The sequence below is a fragment of the Magallana gigas genome, chromosome 8, assembly GCF_963853765.1.
Source record: "Magallana gigas chromosome 8, xbMagGiga1.1, whole genome shotgun sequence".
Taxonomy (NCBI): domain Eukaryota; kingdom Metazoa; phylum Mollusca; class Bivalvia; order Ostreida; family Ostreidae; genus Magallana; species Magallana gigas.
The window spans coordinates 22,592,733-22,612,940 of NC_088860.1; the positions used below are offsets into that span (position 1 = coordinate 22,592,733).

A 20,208-nucleotide genomic window follows, 5' to 3' on the forward strand; every position below is an offset into this window, starting at 1 on the left:
TCAATTGACTACAGAGGATTATGCCCTGTCAGGATGTTGATATCCCATTTTAAGAGCGCTACCCCCCCCCCCCCCCCCCACCACCACCACCACCTTCACCCATACACCACTTAACCATACAGACAGACAAAACCATGAACCAAGATTGTCTCTAAAGATAATGCATTCTCAACATCGCGCCATCAATATCTAAATTTTCATTTTATTTAATTGGACAATGCATCGAGTGCTCTTGATATTGTAGTGTTACTGTTGTCTCTCCATGGTTTTGCAGGCGACTGTCATCTTCTTGGCTTTTCTCTGTCGTCTACGATAGTCGTGTGTCACTTGTCAAATTCGTCCTAATGTTTTTTCTTTTCCTCTTAAATTGTATATAAATCTTCAAACTTTGGCAAAAACCTTGAGGACCTTCCAGATGGCTTCTGCATTCTATACCTTGCAATGTGAAAACGATTGGGGACCACTTGTGTGCGCGTCTCGCGTGTTTACTCAGCCGGGGTAAGGACTCGAACGGAGACAATGCGATGTCGCCATTTTCATTGATATTGTGATCATCCGTTAAGTGTGTGTCTGATGGAGGATTGTGTTGAATGCTTAAACAGGATTGATAACGCAGGTATAAAACTACGAAATTACATAACGGGATGTCAAGAAGTCTCGGAAGACTGGGATTTTAAAGTAAAACAGACGACTCCCTTAGTCGTGCACACAATAACAACCTTAATCTTCTGATTGGCTGCATCATCTTAATTCTTAACTACACAAACACCTGGGAGACTTGAATTATTTTTGTTCAGTTTAACCATCGTTTTATAACAAATTAATACCAATTATGACACCGTACTCGTATAAAAAATATAATTTCTCTCCCTTTTTTGGTAAATTGCTATGTAGTTGTCAATATATCATATAAGCAACAAACAGTAATTCAGCCAAGATAACTTATGTTCTATGCCACAGGCTACCTCTCTTTCAATTGAATCCAACGGAAGTCGCACGTCTACTGACCGTCTGCTCGGGGCCGCTTAGGCGTTTAAATCGTTGGGATCGTCAGAACATGATTAGGTCCCCATTAACGGATGTCATTTTAGTGGGTTTTTTCCCACACCGAAAATATATAACGTTCGAAGTGAGGGTGGCAATAAACCTTACTGATCACCTGTCACAATTCAGAGCACTTAGGATTCAGTAAAATTCGCGGGGGCCAACTTTCGTAGATTTTTAATTTTTATAGGTTCGTTTAGATCAACTTCGGGGTAGCGAGTCTGTGTTCTAATGAATAAAATATAGTGTTTTATAATTCGTATGGGAATGTTAAATAAGTGCATAAAAAGCGTACCCAAGATATCCTTGAAAGAAGAGTCCTATGAATGCATGTATTAATGATTACAAAGTAACGTAAATTGAAATACTTTTTCCTTACGTTCTGAAAAACAAATTGCATTTGCAAATGCCGTTGACCTTTTTATTCTATTTTTTTTAAAACAAAATTGCACTACTAATTACCATTAAAATTGAAATTAGGTCTTTGATTTATCTACACAAATTAAAAAGAAACATGAAATAAACATCAACTCATAAAGGCGCTTCCTCATGTTCTATTGGTCTGGTATACGGAACAAACATAATGGATTAGTTCCCTTTGTAAGCCAATGGATCAAACAGAAAAAGCTGTTGAAGAAATCACAATCAACTAGACAATTGGCCTACACAAGAGTCACTGTGTCGTCCAAACGACGGATTAAACTAATCAAACATCGGAGAAGCAGTCTAATTAAACAATGGAACAACGCTTTACTTTGGTAGACCACATACTATACGAAATTTCCCAACCTCAAAAACCTGGAAATTAAAAACATGTTTCTCCCTACCCCACTACATTTATTTAGAGATCAAACAAATATACATCAAATCTTTCTTTTTTTCAAAGAAAAAAACGCACTGTCATTGTACAACTGTAAGTTTCCGCAGTTTCTGTTTCAAGTATGAATATTATAAATATCTTCTTAAACATCAAATTACACCTTAAATAAAACGACACAAATGCGTAATAATCAAATAATTAATGTGCTCGCATTAATTGTTATTTTAATATGTACTGTAGTAACCAAATAAAAAGTAAAATTTCTGCTTTATTTTTGTTAGATTATGGTTCTTGACATTTGTAAAGAATCTGAATAAGCCGGCTAGTTGATTAGCAGCTGCCGTTGATATGCTTAAAGTACAAGTCATTGAAATTATTCGACAATAGAAAAAAGAATTGCGCAAGAAGTGATGAATTTAAACAGTCTTTTTTTTTTATTTCTCCATATGAAAAACATGTAACTTTTATAATGAAATGGGAATTATCCTTTTACCAAATGACCGCATTTATATATCATCAATTGTACGTTAGTTGTATCTCCAGTTTAAAAAAGAAATTAACTAAAGGACAAAGTTGGAGCATGCGCAGTGTGGCATTGGATTCGAATAGTGCAGAGTGTTCGGTCAGAGTAGGATGCTCAAGTGTTTACTGTGGCGGAGGAATGTTCCTCTGTCATCGTTAATGCTCCACCTGTCGTCAGAATCGGGGACCATCCGCCATAACTTCACGGATTATGAATAAATACACGTGTTCTTTGATTGATCACGGCAAATCGTTGTCTCTTGTTTACAAACATTGCGTCGCTTTCCATTGATCTTTGCTCCAAAAACGCTTGTTCACTTCCTGGAAATAGAAAAACACACGTAAAACAAGAAACCATTAACTGATTCGGAATTCTTTTTTTAATGAGCCCTTGTCTAGCCACGGCGAGTCATTAAAATTGTACAGTGATGTTTGTGTATACAATATCTTGTATATATACAAAACCAATATTGATATCAATTAATTCCCTTTTCATAACTTCAATCTATTAGTGATACATATACATGACTTTATTCATTTGCTACATGTATTTTCAAAACAGGTAACACCAACTAATCTTTTATAGACCAATTAAGTTTAAAGGCAAAGAAATTGGGGGTTTTTTTTTGTTATGTCTAAGACAACAAATTCAGAAATGGAATAGTTAGATGTTTACACACATAGCATAAAGCTTAATATGTTTGCAATTACATGTAGTTTATCTTAAAACGAGTCTGTTTTAATGCAAATTTGATTGTAAAACGATGCATGTAACTGGAACGGATTAAACGAAATTGGGAAAAGTTATCAGGTAAAAGGACATATAATTAGTTCCCAAATCGACAAAACATCATTTGGAGGTCAGTTTAATTTAAAATGAAAAGTAAAATTGTCTAACTTTCATGTAATTTCAATAAATTAATATTGTAACATGTAACCACCAACTGTATAGTTTGTACGCAACCAAAAGCAGTATCTGAAATCAGGCGCCGAGTTCGTCGACCTGCGGAGTGTTCGAATGATATGCAATGTATTTGTATAAATTGGGCACATTCGATTTTTTTTCTTCTTCCAGAGTTAGCAAAAAAAAATGATTGATCCATATTGTATGTTCCTTTGAACTATGCTTACGCAACAGACGCATGCTGACAATTAATTACTTGTGCACCGAACATTTGGTCATTACGCTACGATTCCTGTCTCCCAGACCTCTCCTTGTCCAAAGGAACCCATTCATTGATAACTGATCTAGGAATGCACGCTTCAGCGAGTGAGTAGCATTCATTTCCTGTTAGTGTTACGTAATTTCAAGTTCGACTTCCGGCGAAGCGTTCATTGACAAATTTCCTCTCATGGGGATCACTATAAACGGTGTCAAGTTTCAAACAGCAAGGCCATGTAAAAATGATATTTCTCATTTATAATACCCTTGCTGGGGTCCTAATTTCAGTAACTTCTAAGAGTCAAAATTATCAGTAATGTTATGTTCCTGCAAAATGAACTCAGGGCACTTGTGACCAAAAAACCCCCCACATTTTTTACGTATTATCATACACTATATTAAATAATCAAAGTTATTGTGAGCTTTCTTGTAAAAATAAAATCATCCCATTCATTAAATTGTAATGTAAGTTAATATTCTTAATTTTTTTCTTACTTATGCAAAACAAGAGAACTTGGATTTCCAAAATAAAAAAAATCGTTGATCATATCTATAGTGTGTCGTCTTGTTTTTCGACGTTGCAAGTAATTTGAAAATGGTCGTACCAAGCTGGTCCATTGAACTGCTGTTGTTGATTAAATAAAACACATTACAGGCATCCACGTATACAAATGAATGTGTTATCAAAAGAACACCCACTCGTCGGTCTTCATTTTTGAATTTGTCTTTCGATAATGACAGTGGAGAGTTAGTCCATTAAATCTAGGCAGAGAAACTGAAATCTAATTATGGAATGATTATAATGTATATTATGTTTGGTATTCCCATAAAAATTAAGACACCACCACCTTTCCTTCACATGAATTAATAAAAGTAATTTAAAGAGCGGAAATATTCTAATTAACCTTCATTAACCCTACAGATAACATCTAACTTCTCCAAACGAAGCGAGAGTTAAGATTTCTGTCGTCATCGATAATATTCTAGTCCAGTGTTTGAACATGCTATTGATGTTTATGTTTTTACGTCCATTAAGGCATACTTGCAGACAATTCTAATATACGAGCTAATGTTGTTCATTGAGTGATTGACGACAAAGAAGCCATAAGATAATTACTGATATGAATACCATTACGAAGAGGAAGGGCCAGGGGTCACAGCGTTCAAGATTTAAACGTCATTTCAAGCACATTTATCTAAGACTGAAAACATCGATCATTCAATATTATTACATGTAACTTCAGTTGAAATATAATTTTCAGAATTTATATGCATTATTTATTGAAAATGAAGTAAAGAATGTTCAGCTCTATAAATAAGCCATTTTTTGTTATTTAGATACTTGGTTTCCATAATAGGAATAACAATGATGTAAGGCACTATTTTGATTGCCACAGTCATAATATTCATGTCAGAGTTTTATTTCCTAATAACGCCAGTTCTGTGTGGATGTTGTGAATTTTGATGATGATTTATTACGTATTTTACGGCCGAAGGAAACTCATACGACTGGTGATGAAAGCTATTTTGTGACATAATACCACATTTCTATCTAATTTCATCCTTCGCAATCTATGACTATTTTTTTCAGGAGTGTAAAACAAAGAGAAAGCGATCAACCGACTTCTGTTCCTATCATCACGTGACGTCATTACTACACCGGAAGTGCAATAAATCTTTTTGAATCTTTTTTCATTTGCAGGAAAAGATGACACTAGCAAAGCTAACCATTTCAAGAAACCTTCAAAACTTGGTACCAGTTTCTTTATATTAACAAAAGTTGTATCGTGGTGAGTGTATTTATCAGACTTTAAAGATGGAAAATAAATTAATAAATAGCATTATTCCCAAAATCAATGCAAATGTAGCATGCAGGCAGAGATAGTCTTTTTGGTGCATGGCTATTACAGCACAAGTACATATACGTGTCTATTTAATCAGAAAATATTTAATTAAAAGTTAGTGGAACATCATAGACCCATTTCAAGTTGTGTAGAAGTCTATTACTACCATGTATATATATCATACTGGAGTGTGCTGAATTCGTACCATAACTTTCCACACTTCGGCTTTATTTATGTATATTATAACCATAACCTGTAGTAATGTTAAACATGCTCTTATTTCCCGATGCGCGTTGTGCAATAAACACTTATCCCTGCTATTGATGCATTCTATCTAGTCCATATTGACACACTTTAACGTAATTACTCGGCATGTCGAACAGATATTGGATTGAATACACAGGTAGACGTTGAAACTCCTTGGCTCGTAATCCGTACTTTTATAAACAATTATCGTATTTGGCCGAAATTCATTTTGGAATGTTTAATTCTTTATATACTGTACTATTCTTAAGTCAAATTAACCTTCAATTGATTATATTTGTTCATTTATCTTAATCTTGAATATATCTAGAAATTTCTTATGTTTAAAGAAGGAAGGGGGAGATTAAGAAATACGATCTTCCAGTGGTGAATTGACATGCATGGTTAAACATTTTGATCGGAAAGACTTTTTTTCACAAAAGGTGGTTGAACAATAGAGTGGCCACTTAATAAAATCAGGAATTAATTGCAATTGGAGTAAAGGACAAATAAAAGTAATTTCCAAAATTATCCTATTATATGAAAATTCCTTAAATTAGTTCAAAGATATTTTCCTCATGTTGATCAAAGATTAGTATTTCAGTAGCTGCCGACATTTTGTTACCTGCAATTTTACAACATGAATTATTATGAATTATTCTTCAATCAAGCCATAATATCATAATAGAAAAAAGAAACTTTCATCGGGTGTCGTAATCTAAACAAAAAAAAAAAGATTCATTAATGTACAATAAAACGAATCTTAAGATTAAGATAGAAAGAAAATAAACTTTAAGTTTTATCATTTAAAAAAAATCAATAGAATTCTTCTTTGTATGAACGTGTGAAACCGTCTGAAAATGTAGAATCGCAGTATACTTAAGTTTTATGTACATTTATAGGTAAAGCAGAAGTAATAATTTTTGTAAAGACAGTCTGAAAAGGTAGACCTGTATTTTACTTATATACTATACATATATACGTTCATAGATACGGTTGTAAAATGTAGTACTAATTTTTGTTAAGCGTTATAAATCATGCAGCTGACGGCAAGACAGTATGCAGAGTTGTATCAAAAATCCCGTTTACACTCTAAACTCCAATAAAAAGAAAATCAAACCTACTGCTTACATGGCGAGAGATCGACAATTCCTTATATACATATAAAATTAGTAAAAGATGCGATCGTGGGCGCCAGGATATCTACAACACGATTAAAGAATCATTTCATCATCTCGGATACCGCGCCGAACTAATGCGACAAATCGGTCTTTTATATCAGCGCTGAGCCACTATAGGGTTAGGACTGGGACGATAGTCGAACGTTATTAAATAGAGTCCTAATAATCATGTGCGCGTCAAATATTTAAAAACAGACCATACAACATAAAGACGCCAGCAAAGAAAAACTCGGTGTATGGCGAAGTTAGAGCGGAAAATAAATGTCTTCATTTATCTTTGAAAAATTCGGTTTGGGTATTGGGTTTGGACCTCCCTAGGCGGCGGGTGATCACGTGACCACCGATGATTGGCTCGTCAGAATTTCAATTATCACAACATTACCAGAAAAGTAGCAGGCCTGTGTAATATATATATATGTATTTATTCCAAAAACGGATTTAGTGTTGTTTAACTCCAGAATATAAGGCTGCAAGTGACGAACAATTGACTTGAAGCCGATTTTATTTTTTTTGTTGCAGTGAATTTTATTTCCTCAGTTTCCCCCTGTTCTATATAGGAGATGAGTGACGTTTTACGCGTAGAATTTAAAACTGACTGTAACTTTTTTGTTTAGATAACATGTGGAAAGGTTTGCTGGTGTCTACTACAATTATTATTTGTGGAATAATTTCTACAGGTAAGATTTCAGACTTTTTTTTCAATACCGGGTCTTCAAATTTCAAAAGATGTTATCGGCTCCAGTAATGATCAGATCGAATTTAAAGCGTTTGCTCAAAGTGAAAGGATTCTTTCTTTACAAGAAGTTTAACCGACAAGCGATATCTATTGCATGATTCTATCAAGCATTGTTAAGCCAGCAAAGTCGATCGCTTTATCAGGCTGTGTTTTTGGATATAATCATCATTTGAAATCGAATAGCCTAGATTTTATTCGGATGCCATGCTAGTTATAAGATAAGTGATGTCAGAAGATGAATTCATCTGCCTTAACCATCTCTTCCCTTGATATTTGAGAAGTCCTCCTTTTGATAGTAAACAAGGGCTCAAAGGGAAAAAAATCAAACATCTGCTTTATAAGATCAATATTACATCTAGAAATATGATATGCGGTATATCTTAAATTATGAATGAATGAAACTGCTATGGTGAAGTAATGTAAAATGTATGCATAATGAATTCTTGCAAATTGAGCATTAGATAAATGAAGATTTTCTGTGAAAATATTTTTTAATTAAAAATTGTAAAACAGAAACTGTCATTAATATATAATAATGATGAGTGTTAGTTAAACTATTGACGGGTAATTTTGAAAAAGGGTCTTCTTTTCGAGACTTGTCTTAATTTGAATTGTTTAAATTTCTGGCAAGATGCTATCTTAATGCAACGACGGGACAATAATGTCTCTGTATGACTATCAACATCTTGTTGTTAAATTGCTATAGACAAATTTCCAAATTTTATTTTATTTTTAAAAAATCCATGTTAAATGTATTGACAAAGAAAACAAAAACAACAATTTTTGCACTCCCCAAAACACTTACACAAGAATGTATTTCAAATGGATGCAATGCGTAAAAGGGGATAAAGGGGAGAGGTTAATTTAGGAAAGAAAAGTGTCTTTAACAAAAAAGCTGTTATTTAGTACATTATGGCGCTACTGTCGTGTCTGTTAGGGAGACATCATTCTATCACCGGGGTCGGCCGTGTTTTTTCGGTAATTAGTCGATCAGAAGATCGTCTGTGGGTTTTGAGGACTCCACTTACGGACGCTTTCCTCAGTGTATTACTTTTGTCTGACGACAATTTAGCTTGTCAATCGATCATTATAGGCAATTTATCGGCTCCAAAAGCCAAATTTATTTATTCCGGACTTATGAGAACAACATTCCTACTAATAGTTTAAATTAAGGACATGGTATTTTGAGAAATTATTTTTTTTTCTTCTTTCATACGAGTTTAATTGTTTTTACGGAATCTTTGTACGAAACGTGATCGGATGTCGTTAAATTATTTCATTCACGAAAAAGGGAGTTACTTAATCAAATATGCATGTTCGTGGGAAAAAAAATTACTCAATAAACCAAACCTTTGCTTCTTTATTTCAGTTTTTTTTTCAAAATTGACCCGTAATGAATTCGATGACAAAAACAATGTTCAAACCGTTTATAATTAGACGAAATCTCAAAATTCCGTAAACTGACTTAAGGAAATGGCCTTCTTCGTACCGACTTTCTGATTTCTGATAAATGGATTGCCTGCCAGAGCAGAAAACCATTTCGTAGTCGCCAGCGATTCTATAAAAAACATAAATGTAGATACTTTCATCACATTAACACTATCTTTAGCTTTAATTGTACAATTTTCTTGAAGGCATCGGATTCTTTATTGCCTTTTATGACTTTTCCAATAAAGGTAGAAGCTAGAGTTTCACGATGATAAATGTATATGTAGAGGTTTACTTGAACTTGGTTGATAAATCATCTTACAATCCCACCTGATACGGTACCCAGGGTAGGACAGCTTTTCCATGGTCATACAAGTTGTAAAACAGGTATTTTTACAATTTTTTGTATCGAATTAGAATATCAAATTTTGAAGGCAAATACAACAAGGCAAGCCGCTTCAATGCCGCTCAATGTCTGAATGAACTAAATTTGGAATAAGTCTTCTTCTCTTTTTTTTATGTAAATAATTATAAACAACAAAATTCCATAGATTTTAATCTCCTATTGTTAATCTCATTTTGATATAGATACACAACCAGTGGAACAAATAAACGCCATGTCATTATCTCCTCAGTCCAGACGGATGGGGGGTTTTAATTGATTTATAATCGTATTCAATATTATCTAGTGGCAGTCTCAACAGGTAAACATTATCACCCCCCTAATAAGCCCGTTTACCTGCTTATAAAATAATCACAGAGCATGCCATGAAATGTCATGTTAATGCGATAAACCCATACTCGCGATGTTATCGATCAGGGCTCAACCCAACATCTCGCTCAAAGCGCGCCCTCGTGCCCAGCAGACGAGAAGAAATTCACACCTGACGACGTTTCCCTGGAGTCGCGTGCTTCCAATCGTCTGCCAAACCTTTTGAAATTGTCGTATTTTGTCCGCCATCCCTATCACAAGTCCATGGCCCTCACTGTCTCGAGTAGGGGACCGACCGTAATCAAGGGATGATTGTTCCCTAGACAGATTACATACACACGAAACAAAACCTTTTAATTTACTCGGATTTAATTCTCCCAACTCTCCCATACTTATAGGCCAGGCCCTGTCTCAATTTGACGTTAAAACTTACGTTTTTTATCAGTTCCGGCATCTGCCAACATAAGTCTAGAACAATTACAAAATATTTTAATACATTATCTAAACAATGCAAACAATATAAAAAAACTGAAAGGATCAACCAAATGACTAGCCTTCTTATTTATATTAAAAAAATGAAAGATCATATTTATCTGCGCAGGCATCTAGAAGGCGACGCTTACCTTTCATTTAGAAACGATAGACAATAAAATAAGGCTGGTCTTTTGCCTTCGATTGGCGCGATAACAAATTCTTTTGTTTAAGATAAGTTTATTACAAGACAGGGTTTGTCAGTCTATCTGATCAGTGAATGCAACGGGTCATTGCCGAGCCAGCTTGTTTTTCTAATAAAAATTTAAAAAAATATTTTGCTTTTTGACTCGTAAATTTCCTAGGTCAGTACTGGTTGAATAGAAAATATTTAAATCCTTTCAATGATGTAACGTTTTTCATTTTTAAAAAAGTTAAATATCGAGACGTCCCACCCTATTGAATCAGTTTATATTAAATACATATTTGTAACTCTATATCTCAGATACAATCAGTTATGACAAGGAAAATTAATTATTCTTCAGATTGATTTTCAATTTTGTTGAATAAAAGATTCTTTTAAATTCTACATTTCATCACAGCTATGTAAGTTGAAACTTGTGTTTCGGAGGAACTTGCTGATCAATTTACAGAGATTAACTTTTACGAAGATACAAATCGACTTTTTGTTTGGAAATATAATAGGAGTAAAAGCGTTTGCATTACTGGTGGGGCTTTTGGGCGGTACCAACACAGATTAGTATCTAGCGCGACCTGGGGGAAAACGCCCCTCTATTTCACGTTCCACCCATTATACATTTCATATTTCCTAAAAAGTAAAAGAAACCAGTGTTTTCGAATTCTCCTTATTCATAGATTTCTACATTTTTTGTATCGGTGCAAGCGACCTCTATTTCTGTTAGCGGAAGGTGGCGAGGTGCGTTGGAGTAAGACTTCTTCGTCTACGACGTAAACTTCACACATTGTAGCATATTATTACTCCACAATTTTTTTATTTCAAGCCCTTTGTTGTGTTAAGACAGCGACTAACAGTCGACAAACACGGTGTACAAAGTTCAGAAGTTTGTGTAAATGCTTTCTGCCATTGCACTGATTGATCGTTCAAATTCTCGTCTGCTCTCACGCAGAGAGATTTGGGTACTGCTGGCGCCCCCACGCGCCGATCCGTTCAAATGTACGACGATTATTTTTAAATTTACAAAATCAATTATAAAATGTTCCTGTTGGAAATGACAGGCATCAAGAGCTTTGGGTAATTGATCTTCTCCGAAGTCAGCGAAGGAATTTAAAAAGGAACATCAATTTGCAATCCAACACTTTAAAAGCCCGCCATTGTAATTTCCAAAGGGAATACACAATTATGTAAATGAAAAAAGAAAAAAATGATAATTCGTCATGCAAATTTATTTCCGACAAGTTATTTATTTGAAAGTTTTTTAATCATGAAAAAAAAATGTTTTTGTAGAGGCCAAGTGCACACTTGACAACATCAATTTTTATCCCGAGGGAGCTTATTGGAACCCGGTCCAAGACACCCAAAAGATCGGCGCGGGCTGTGTCAACTGTACCTGTTCAAACGTAAGTTTCCTTCAGACGAACAGTCAATTTTATACTCAACTGACTTCATTCAAACGACAATTGGCCCGCGCGTCTGCGCCATTATCCTCTATTTGGCGGGAAGTCGCCTCGTGTCGTCGTGAAATCGTGAGAAAGTCTGCTTCTTCCCGGTGTTTGTTTGAGCGGCTTTTTCTTCTCACAAAGAGACAGGGGATTATGACACAAATTTGTGATTTAGAAAACAAACACTTTTTATCACATATATAAAATGTCATAATTAAATTTGACGATATGAAAAAGTCGAACGTCTGCATAAGAAGAATGGGTTGAAAGTAAAATGAAAAACAAAAAATATTATATGACTTTCTTTGTAGAGAAAACATAAAAGTTATTTCCCAAAACAAGAATTTCTTTCATTTTCTGTTAATCAATTTTCTTTCTTGCATATGAGAAAACTAATGTAATTGAAATCTACATTTCGTCTATATTCAATTAATAATTATGTACAGTACATTAAATATATTACACACATACATGTCTCTATAGAATTACCGCATATTTCACAATCTGCACATCATATAATGTATTATACTGTTATAGTTAAAAGAATAACTCATTTCAAAAACGTTATTAAACTTTTCACACGTTAACATGGAAAAAATTAATCTGACGTTTTTTCTCTATGAAAAAAGGATGTTGTCAAATAGAAATTAACCAATATTTTTTTTATACCTTTATACAGAAAACAATTAGTTGCAGTAAGCAAGACTGTCCAATATTAGACTGTGAAGTGCCTCGATATCCCGTGGGAGCTTGTTGTCCCGTCTGCGAAGGTATCATTTTCTCTCTCTCTCTCTCTCTCTCTCTCTCTCTCTCTCTCTCTCTCTCTCTCTCTCTCTCTCTCTCTCTCTCTCTCTCTCTCTCTCTCTCTCTCTCTCTCTCTCTCTCTCGTTCACCTATCTTCTACATGCACATACATAAACTTGATGTTGTGGGGCGACAGCTGATTAGTATTGCTGGCCTGAGATCCCGCACTATTTTCACCTAGATCTAACAAACATCATTCCTACAGTGGCCCCGGTAGATGAAGGGGAGGCGGGGGACAAGGACCGGAAGTGTGAGTTTGAAGGGCGGATCTACGAACACAACCAGTTCTTCTCTAATAACAACACCCACATAACCCCCACCCGCTCCAACCAGTGTGTTAACTGTATATGCCAGGTACATCATCCTAGTTTTCTTTGCGAAAATCTTTTAAGTATGCTCGATATGAAAATAAATAGTCGTGTTACCGGCATCTTTCGTTATTTATATTTCCCATCATATTAAAAAAATAGATATTTTACCTAATTATGTATTATAAAGTAAGGGATTTATTTTTTTTCATTATTACGCAGCGAGGAAAATATTTACGGTCAGGTGCCCATGAGAGCTTTGTTTAATCCGAACATTTATTTTTAGTCCGGACAAATCTACTGCTATCTGAAGACGTGTGACATCACTCCCGGGTGCAGCAAGTTTTACCAGTCTCCGGACACCTGTTGTCCAGTTTGTGTCGGTATGTATTTTTCTGATGATATAGAATTTTATCATTTTAAAACAACAAAAAAACCCCAAAAAATCCAGATTCCTGACCAAAATTTAAATTATGAATAGTGGATTTTAAAGTGAATCCTGAGACTTCTTAGTAGTCCAATATGGTTTGACTTTCTATCTCTAGATAGCAAAACAAAAGGAAAAAATCTACAAAAAAAGAAACCGGAAGGTACGTTTTGTAGTTTTCTGTTATTAGTGTAGCCCCAATAGTGTTTCTGGGTGTTTGGTCTTTCTTCTATGTTTCCTCTTCATTGGAACCCCCAAAACTAACTTCAGTTGTAAAAGATGTGCTTCACATTTAAATAAAAAGAAATCATATATCGTAGAAAAGATTGCTTGCATTTTAGCATAGGTATTTATTTACATGTAAAATAAAATTCATAATTTTTTTAAATCCGAGATTTTTTATTACTTTTTTATTCCCTTGATTTACTATTAACACAGTCTTTATGAAATTAAATCTCTATATCACGGCTCACTTTTATAGTATGATATTGCTCGAATGTATCCAGTTATCATATATTTACATGCATATGTTTTCATTAAAAAGCAACTCTGACGTTGCTTGATTTTTTTTCATATGAAATGGTGATTAGTTCTCATTCCAAATCTTTAGATCAATAAAAATTGACTTTCAAAAAAAAAAATAACTTTCTGCGTTCGGTTATATCGAGGTCAGTTTAAAGTACAGCCCAAGTCATGCATTAGTAGTGCTTTACCAATTTACGTATCCTCGTATGTACTTAGGATATAATCTGGAACGGCGTAAAACCTCTTTGTGATTTTAAGAGTTGTCACGTGACTCTGGCATCTGGCTTCTTGAGTGATTAATTCATTATTGGGCCTAAGAAATCATGGCCGCCGAGTGCTTTGTTAAATTCGCAATATTGATATTAGGAGTTTGTACTCTATCCATATCTGCAGATCTTGAAATCCAGGAAGGTAAGATAGTTGATTAAAGTATTCACGTACAAATCTAGAATTATTCTTGGCTTTTTCAAAGGCGTATTTGGCGGCTGAGTTTTGTATCTTTTGGCGCTTTTCTCATTGACCCAGTCATTATATTCCTTGAGTAGGATGTTTGAGCTTAGCATTAAACCACTCCAAATTTCAAGGATAAGATTTATGAATAATCCTTAGTCCATTAGCGATTGATTCTACCTAATACTCAGTATCTTAATGTATACAATATTTTTCATGAAGACGAGACTTTAGATATTCAGTGGGCAATTGGAAAACATTGTCACTAGGATTTGCTCTTTTAAAGCCATATGTCGATATTGGCTGTATATACATAAGCAGTAACCCCTGCATGTGCCCAAAATATTGGCTTTACATGCAAGATCACGGTCATGGTTTATGGTTGCTGTTCCATATTTAGAATTTCTTTGGTTTTTTTTTTGGTCACCTTATATACATGTAACTATTGATTGTAAAGTTAATTGATTTCCGCCGTTTGAAGAAGACAGTCGTAATTAAACAGACAACTCAAAACGTAAGCGGATCGATTTCAGTTTAAAATATACAACTATTCTTTCCCCACCGTAGTAAAAAATTATAAGTAATGGTCAAACATTAATATTTTAATCCCCTTCCGCGAGATTTTAAATGACATTTTAAATGGCATTATTAATATTGCGAAAAATCTAATCAGTCTAAAGTATAATACCGCAAATTTTCCTGGGATATTAATCATATAGAATGTTTAATTTTAAGTTTCTTTGAAAAAAAAACTGTACAACTACTTCAAGGCTACATATATTTACTAGATAAGTATTTTATATTGATCCTAAAAACGACAAGAAAATAGTGACATACTAAACGGGATACTGAATGGAAACTGTTCCAAAATGTCAATTATGATACCTAAAATGAATTCAACTTTTAATTTTAATTAATTTATGTTTGAATATGGTATTTTGGACCAACTGTTTACCACCCGACCGCTGACATTTATAACTGTAGCAATTTGCTTTTACAGATTGTACAGATGGTTATGGAAAGCTGAAAGCAAACTCCACATCGTGGCACCCGTATGTTGCAGAAAAAATTGACAATTGTATCACCTGTACTTGCCTGGTAGGTGCTTACTTTTTTTTTTTATCTTCCTAGCAAACTCATCCAAAATGAACTTGGTATTTTATTGTAAAGAAATGTACCAGGCCCCGCTGTCACCACCATTTTGAAAATTACTCGACGCACTTCCAAACTGATTTCCTCAAAATTCATTTGCATAATTTTTCGTAAAATCTTAAATTGGAGGCTGTAAATTTTATGAGGAAAGTTAAAGACGATGCCATTGATTTCTGATGTAGAATTTGTCTGTCCACTTCATATATAATTAGGACATTATTTATATATTTATCTATTTGATTGACAGAATGGCGCAGTTACATGTGAGAGACTGAAAGGAAAATGCGAAAAAACAAAAGATGACAACGAGGACAGTAAGAAAAACAGAAAAAAGATCAAGAAGAAAAAGAAGAAAGGTCTCTGTAAAAAGAAAAGTAGGAAGAATAGAAAAAATAAGAAGAAAAACAGAAAGACACCTAGAAATGGGCGAAGCAAGAGAAAAGGTGAGGAATGTTGCGTTTGGTGTAGGTACCGACTAGCTTGTTTTGTAGAATACCAAAGGTTTCTCTAGTTTCAGCAGAAAACGATAGTTAGATTTTGATTACAAATTTATCAAAAAGCTGTTGATTAATTCCAGGTAAAAGGAGAAGGAAAAACAAAAGGAGACAAAGAAAAAGATCAAAGAACTGTGTCAAAGTACAGCACAATGTGACAATGTCTGACAAACTGTGCCCAGCTCTTCCGGCGCTCTCGTCGCCGCCAGATGGCGCTCTGTCGTGTCATTATAATAATTTATGCTTACCAGCAAGGACTGAGTATATCATTTACCGGAAGCAGATATCCAACGGAAGTAATGGTGATGGTACTTTAATTATAGCATTTGATCATGTGAAAACCCAGACGGTGGAAATATGGACATATGTCATCAACAAAGGTAACTATGTTCGTACTTTGTTTTTTTGGGTTTTTTTTTTTACCATAGTATTGCAAAGACAAATTGGTGGATTGAATTTCATGAGTATAGAGCCTCAACCACCAACCATTCTTTTCCACTCCTCTTTGTCTTTTGGTAGTTGGTGGATGATGTTCTAGCTATCATAATGTCTGATAAGTACAGTACTTTGTTTTTTAAAAATAATGTAGCCTGTGAATGTGAAATGTGATGTCTAAAATGTAAAAGTGATATTATGCGTTTTTGTCCTTATGTCCCAAAGTTGATTTGTCTAAAACGCAAAATAGTCTTTTAGTCCTTGGTATGCTACAGTTATTCACCCTTAGGAAAAAAAGGATAATGGTTTAATGGTGAATGTTTTGACTTCCAGATAAGATCAAGGAGAGACAGGAGTTGGCCAAGTGCCCGTCCCCCTCCCTCAGAGCCCAGCTTAAGACCCCGGACGCCATTTTGGGCGCCGCCAGTGCAAGTAAGTGTCACTGTATCACTGTAGAGACGTTTCCATTTGAATTAATTTTTTTCCATAAAGAAATGATTAACGCTAAAAAAAAATAACCCGAAATTTATAAGCAAGGATTTTGACCAACTTTAATGTTTTTTGACAACATACAATTATGCATTTTGTAAATATAGGCTGCGTTTTTTAAAAGTACTTGCTTTCAAATCAATCGATAAGCTACCAACTTAATAAGCAGTAAAACAAAAGAGAAGGAATTGAGAAATTGTTTGATATACTAGTAAATGGTTATAGTTTATAAGTGTTACCGGTTGAGCTTCATTCCATGGTATGGAAACAGATTTTGTCGTATTAAGTTATTTTGTAAAACCAGCCATGGTTGGTTAACTAGCAAAAAGTGTGAAGTTCAGTTCTCCTCTAGATTAATTATTCAGTGACAAAAATGAACATGTATTTTTCAAAGCTTGATTGTCTTTTATGGATATTAATTGATATTTTCGACTTGTTTCGTATAAATCATAACGAAACCAAAACTGACAAATATATCTTTAGTTTGCTTTCTTTTGATAGAGTCGGTAAAAGACTTCCAAAGAAAATTACGAAGGGGACTGAAAGGCTGTGAGCAGAAAAAGAAGGGATGCCGCTTACGGACAGTGCGCAGACACGTGATCTGTTTTGAACTTGAAGAGATTGATGTTCCAAAGTGTCAAAACTAAACAAAACCAAATCGAAAACACAAACTATGATTTAAAGGTCAAGTGATAAGCAGAGCATGCGCATGAACTCCGAATTGTGGATTGTACAAAACCACGTGACATGTGATATGAAGATGGTGTTGATTGTACACTTGTTTACCTTATTGACTTGTGTCGTTATTGCTTGTTAATTTAAAATCTGTTAAAGGTCAGGTAAATGACACTATTAGTTTCTGTGGAAATGTTTCGCTGTTATGTTTTCTACTTTGCATATTTCATGTTGATCATTGTATCAAACCTCCATTTGTAATCATTGGTTATTCATGACATTAAATTAAGGATGCCAATTCCAAAGCCGGTCTTGATACTTTTAGTTAATGGCTTGTACAGGTAGTATCTACATAAGTTTATCTATATGAAGAGGAAGCTTCTTGATTTAACTGAGCGCAGCTTGCCCTTGGGATTTGTAGTTTAATACACTTCTAACAAGTTACCACGAGATTTGACCTCACATAGACACACACACACACATACACACTTTCTTTGGAATACGTTAAAAATGTATACATTTGTGCATAAAGTGAAGTCAACACAAACATGTTGTTTAGATTTGTCAGTGGTCTATTACAATAACTTAGTACACTATATCATAGTAGGAGGCCTTGAATCTAGATGTATTACTACTAGTATTACATTAATCCTTTAATTCGATTAATTTTTTTCATCAACTACAGATATTTGCAAAAGAAATCATAAATCTGCGCATTCAAAGGAAATTTTGAGGGTTTATTGGTTTCACCATGTCCGTCTGTCTCTAGACGCAACTTTGTCCCCCCCATGAGAATTTTTTACGACTGCATGGAACAGTCTGAAAATTTGTACATATGTTGAACACCATCTGAAGATGTGCACCTGCAATGTTTTTTGAAGATCAGACAAGATTTAATGATTTTATGACAGTTTTCATTTTCCTCATTCTATATATTGTACACTGATGTTGAAAAGTAAGGGAGGTAATCCTTACAAATTTTATTAGTTAATTAATAGTTTTAAAACACTTTAAAATATATTTATATAAATACATCCAGATTGAGATTTTTTGTCTTTATTTCTTAACTAAATTTATTTTTTATAAGTATTCAATAAACTGACGATGCAAAATTTTTGTTTGCCAATGATAAATTTTTCAGAGCTGATAAGAACATCAAAGACAAGTGTGGCAGAATTCATTAATCTCAAGGGGGCCATTATCTGAGCCATAGTTAAGATGGTGCATGTGTTTAAGGAAAATTAATAATCGTGACCCTATAGGGCATTAATTTAAATAAAATTCAAAACTACAGATATGATTGTAGTGTTTTGGCAATTTTGAAATTGTTTGTAATATGAAATTTTGTTTTTGTTTTTGTTTTTGTTTTTTTACATATTTTTACAAAGTATGGTAATTATGGTAATGTTTTGGGAGTTTAATAAATTTAACAAGCTCATCAAAGAAAATCATAGTCCTATGGGATCAATTTTCTGATATGGAGTTGCATTGTACCAAAGGAGAAAGGGAGGAAAATTTGAAACAACTAATTGCATCTGTCAAGACTCTTATCAGAAAGATATTCAAAGTTTTATCAACAGAAGAGCATTGCTTGGCTACCGGTATTTCCATTTACTGCAAAGAGAGGGGTTATTGTCATTTTGTTGTTTTTTCTTTAAAACAATTAAATAAAAAAAAACATTATCAGATACATAAATTTGTAAGTGTATTACTGTTACACATATGTATTTTGATTTTAATTTTTCTTTGTTATAACTAATCTTTTTTTTTTTTTTTACAATCCTAGAATTTTTTTTATTTATATATGTTGCAAACCTTTATTATTCAATTCAATTATTTGTCCCATTTGAAATTAGCCTTGCGGGGTATTAGTCCCATTAGGACAGTTCTAGTACTAGTTTGATATAAATTTTATAGAATAAATCAATTTAAATACAAATTAAGTTACGTACTTACCGAAGTTGCAAATACATGTACATGTATTTTTGAAATATACATGTATATTAAAATTATCACGTGAATATATACCGGTATAAGAATCTAATGTTGATGATTAAAACTGTTTTAGAGTTTCTTGCGCAGATGCCAAGGACGTGAATAATTTCGTTGTTGAAAATCTCTCGATATGTATATAAATTTTACTCACTCTGCAATAGGTGTATATGTACATGTACATGTGTTATATGAAGATTATTAAGATTAAGATTTCTAAACTTCTTTTTAACAATAACAAATTTTGTTAAGATTATTTATGTAGTTTAAGTAGTTTAATTTGTATAGTCCAAGAACTCTCCAATTTTAATTTAACTATATCAATATGGAATTTTTTACTCATCAAAGTTAAGCAGAAAGTTAATGAAAAGTCTTAGTATGTAGATGATAAATCAATACAAGGACTACAAAATCTTTGAAATTATATAAGTAGAAAGCACATTCGTGGCAAAATTCGGTTTTAAATCAAAAGGTTTTTTTTTTAGCTCACCTGAGCTGAAAGCTCAAGTGAGCTTTTCTGATCACTTTTTGTCCGGTGTCCGTCTGTCCGTCCGTCTGTCTATAAAATTTTTACATTTTCTTCTTCTCCTGAACTACTGGGCCAATTTCAACCAAACTTGGCACAATGCATCATTGGGTAAAGGGGATTCAAG

General features: G+C 33.8%; 1 protein-coding gene and 1 long non-coding RNA gene across 7 annotated transcripts; one reads left to right on the forward strand and one right to left on the reverse strand.

Annotated features, from left to right (window-relative positions):
• Window positions 1-1,960: 1,960 nt before the first annotated feature.
• On the reverse strand, window positions 1,961-10,450 carry LOC105329199 (uncharacterized). Its single transcript, XR_900311.4, has 3 exons — window positions 10,316-10,450; window positions 10,126-10,160; window positions 1,961-2,707 (listed from the first exon to the last, which is right to left on the reverse strand). It is a non-coding gene; the product is annotated as an uncharacterized lncRNA (long non-coding RNA).
• LOC105329200 (uncharacterized) lies at window positions 5,321-18,611 on the forward strand. 6 transcript variants are annotated; one of them, XM_011430385.4, is made up of 12 exons: window positions 5,321-5,338; window positions 7,431-7,493; window positions 11,650-11,762; window positions 12,484-12,574; window positions 12,790-12,962; window positions 13,203-13,299; window positions 13,462-13,506; window positions 15,319-15,416; window positions 15,718-15,913; window positions 16,048-16,344; window positions 16,733-16,831; window positions 17,390-18,611. In XM_011430385.4, the coding sequence occupies exons 2-12, from the start codon at window positions 7,436-7,438 to the stop codon at window positions 17,533-17,535; spliced, it is 1,413 nt and encodes a 470-aa protein (XP_011428687.3). In that variant the 5' UTR covers window positions 5,321-5,338; window positions 7,431-7,435; the 3' UTR covers window positions 17,536-18,611. The 6 variants fall into 6 exon arrangements, with proteins under 6 accessions (XP_011428687.3, XP_011428688.3, XP_011428686.3 ...); XM_011430386.4 differs by lacking the exon at window positions 5,321-5,338 and adding an exon at window positions 7,029-7,218; XM_011430384.4 differs by lacking the exon at window positions 5,321-5,338 and having other exon boundaries at window positions 7,250-7,493.
• Window positions 18,612-20,208: the final 1,597 nt, after the last annotated feature.

Bases quoted from the DNA above. Each gene is read 5' to 3' on its own strand.
- LOC105329200 (XM_011430385.4), top strand. From the start codon at position 7,436: ATGTGGAAAGGTTTGCTGGTGTCTACTACAATTATTATTTGTGGAATA. The intron at 12,575-12,789 runs GTATCATTTTCT...ATTTTCACCTAG, and splicing joins TTGTTGTCCCGTCTGCGAAG to ATCTAACAAACATCATTCCT. The intron at 12,963-13,202 runs GTACATCATCCT...ATTTATTTTTAG, and splicing joins GTGTTAACTGTATATGCCAG to TCCGGACAAATCTACTGCTA.